Raw genomic sequence first — 2,809 nt, 5'->3', positions numbered from 1 at the left:
CACTTGCTCTAGATAGGGCCTTTCGAGGCGATGCGTTTTTTAATCTGTCACTAAATCCTACACTCTGGACCTTTAAAATAGCAACAAGGTAATGTTTCCACCACCTTGAATATGAGCGACTGACTGTGGCTGCAATAAAGAAAATCCATATAGAAATAGCCGATGTTCTCGCTGATGGTACTGTGTGCTGTAGCTCGTATAGAGACATTAGTATTAAATTGAGACTGTTGCAGTAGGTTTAAGTGAAAGCTTTGAGTACTTCTTCCACCACTGCCGCCAGCATTGTCACACTGAATAGACTGAAGAATGTGTATCCAGTGTTTTTCACAGGATTGTTCGAAACAGAGAGTTTGGTTGACTATGGCGTTTTTGCTTACAAACAGACAACAAAGGTCTGTCAGTTGGGAAAGCTCTAGTTTAACCCTCACAGCAGAAAACAGCAACATTGACCAGCACTTAATTAACACGGGTTACTGTTAATTCAATGGATGGTGAGTTTATAGGCAGTAAAAGGACATTTGTTGTACTTAATGCCCAAGTGTTTGTAATCTTATATGTTTCCAGCCTCAGCTTCAGTGGTGACCTACTCGCAGCTGAAGTCCATGCTGTCCAACCACAACATTCAGCTGTTTGATGTGAGAAATCCAGACGAGTACCAGGCTGGACGCATTGCCGATGCCGTCAACATCCCGCGTAAGTGTTAACGCGTGCATAAAGTGCGGGGAAAAGAGCTGTTTTTATATGTGTTTTAACTTTCACGTTGTTTGTGTGTATTTGTGTGAATATCAGTGGGCAGCCTGGAGGATTCTCTGAAGCTCTCCCCAGAGCAGTTTCAGCAGAAATTTGAAGTGAGTGCTCCTGGGAAAGATGACGAGAACATCGTGTTTCACTGCAAAAGTGGCAACAGGAGCTTCAAAGCGCTGGCCATCGCTCATCAGCTGGGATTTAGCAGGTAAATGAGAACAGATACACCTGTTTATAAACACAAGGAGCACATTTAGTCCAATTATTATGTGACCTATTACAGGTGAGCTGTCACAGTTATAAAATAAATGTGACAATAAGCTGTAGTGGAGCTGTCCAGTACTATACATGTGTTGTTATTTAATTATTGATCAGTCCCCGAGTACAACGTCCTTGAATGCTGCTTTGGTTTGTTGAGCGTTTGCTGACCTTTCAGTAGAAAGACAAACATTGGTGATAAGAGACTAAGCTCTTCTGTTTTATGCTTCTTTTTCTCAGGGCGAGACATTATAAAGGAGGGTACAGTGAGTGGGCAGAGCAAGAAGGAAAATGAATCCGGGCTGAATTCTGCACTTAAGTTGCATATCTTTATTAAAAATGGAGCCAATACTAACCTGCAGTATATAAATGAGAGATAACACATTTGTTAGAAACATTCAGTTACAGTTTTATATCATATTGACTGTTATTAAGTTACAGTTTAATTACAGTTGACTGTGACTTTACAGGTAAACACCACTTTACATTTTTTAGTTACTGATTCAACCCTGTCATTAAGCTTTTGCATATGCTGTGTATCCTTTCTATTAAGACATATGATTTATGAAAATATGACTAATGTGTGTTTGATGTTGATTAAATCTTCAAGAAATTGCAACATGGCTGTATAAATCTTTTGTAGTGATTATTTATTTTTAATTGCTAAAAATTAACTTGTCATTGCAATAAAAAGCTAAAACTACTACTAGTGATGGGTGAATGATTCTTTAGTGTCCAGTATGTACCAGGTACTCATGAATCCCTGACTCATACTGCCCACACCTACTCGCTGTTATAACAGGGAACTGCTCAAGATGCCTGCTACGGTGGTGCAATCGCTCAAAACATAGGAGGCGGGAAAACCAATGAATGAGCAGGAATCATTGTCTCAAACAACGACGTCAATGAGTGACTCAAGCCGAGTCCAGCATTCAGTCCAGAGTCTGGCAGCAACGCTCACTCACACTGAACGAGAACGAATCAGACAGACTGGGAGTGGGACGTTTGATACATGCTCAGGAAATATGACAAATCAGTGCACATTTCTGTAACATTGTGTGTTGGGCTTACATTGCTTACCTACATACGTGGATGCTGAATCAGTTCATTAAAATGAATGTATCTTTATTAGTTTAAAAATATACATGATAACTGGTTATGCATTTAAAGAGAAGGTTTGTGGGGCAGGCAGCACTATCCAATGTGCATTTACTATAACAGACATAGTTTGTAAGAAAGTATCAAAACTACAGATTTGATCTGTTTATACCTATATCAACTTGAAGGAACCGGTTATGTGAAAAAGAATCGTTCTGCCCATCATTAGTGCATTCTGACTTTTTTGACACTTTTCCGGTATGAACACACTACAAACAGTGTTGGGACACAGTTGCTGTTTCCAGTTCTATACTACATACTAATACTATATGCTCTACTGTATATACTGTATGCAGTATATTGTGAACTTTATAGTAGAGTTGCAACAATTAGTCAATCAGCCAGAAATTAATGAGCAACTATTTTGATCGATTAATTGTTTTAGTCACTTATCAAGCAAAAAAACCCCAGAAAGTTCTCTGGTTTCAGCTTTTTCACTGGAACAATTTATTATATATACTGTTTTTTCTTTTCTGTCCTTTATGACGGTAATATCATTACATTTGGGTTTTGGACATGTGGTTGGATAAAAGAAAACTTTCTCAAATCGAGAAAGTAATTGGCAGATTAATCAGTAATTAAATATATATTAATCTTTATTAACTTAACTACCTTAACAGGTAATAAAACTTGCACCATCAGACGTCAA

At 38.2% G+C, this 2,809-nt stretch overlaps 1 protein-coding gene across 2 annotated transcripts in view; it reads left to right on the top strand.

Annotated features, from left to right (window-relative positions):
- Positions 1 to 1,706, top strand: part of si:ch211-161h7.8 (thiosulfate:glutathione sulfurtransferase) — a 2,367-nt gene extending 661 nt beyond the window's left edge. For both annotated transcript variants that reach the window (XM_035677175.1, XM_035677944.1), the window contains exons 2-4: positions 565 to 693; positions 790 to 952; positions 1,243 to 1,706. In XM_035677175.1, coding sequence (XP_035533068.1) covers positions 565 to 693; positions 790 to 952; positions 1,243 to 1,297 — 347 coding nt within the window. In that variant the 3' untranslated portion in view covers positions 1,298 to 1,706. The remainder of the gene's footprint in view (positions 1 to 564; positions 694 to 789; positions 953 to 1,242) is intronic.
- The last annotated feature ends 1,103 nt before the right edge of the window (positions 1,707 to 2,809 follow it).

This window comes from Morone saxatilis, unplaced genomic scaffold, assembly GCF_004916995.1.
Source record: "Morone saxatilis isolate NCDOM2014 unplaced genomic scaffold, NCSU_SB_2.0 Contig0, whole genome shotgun sequence".
Taxonomy (NCBI): Eukaryota; Metazoa; Chordata; class Actinopteri; family Moronidae; genus Morone; species Morone saxatilis.
This window is presented reverse-complemented; position numbering and strand designations above follow the sequence as displayed.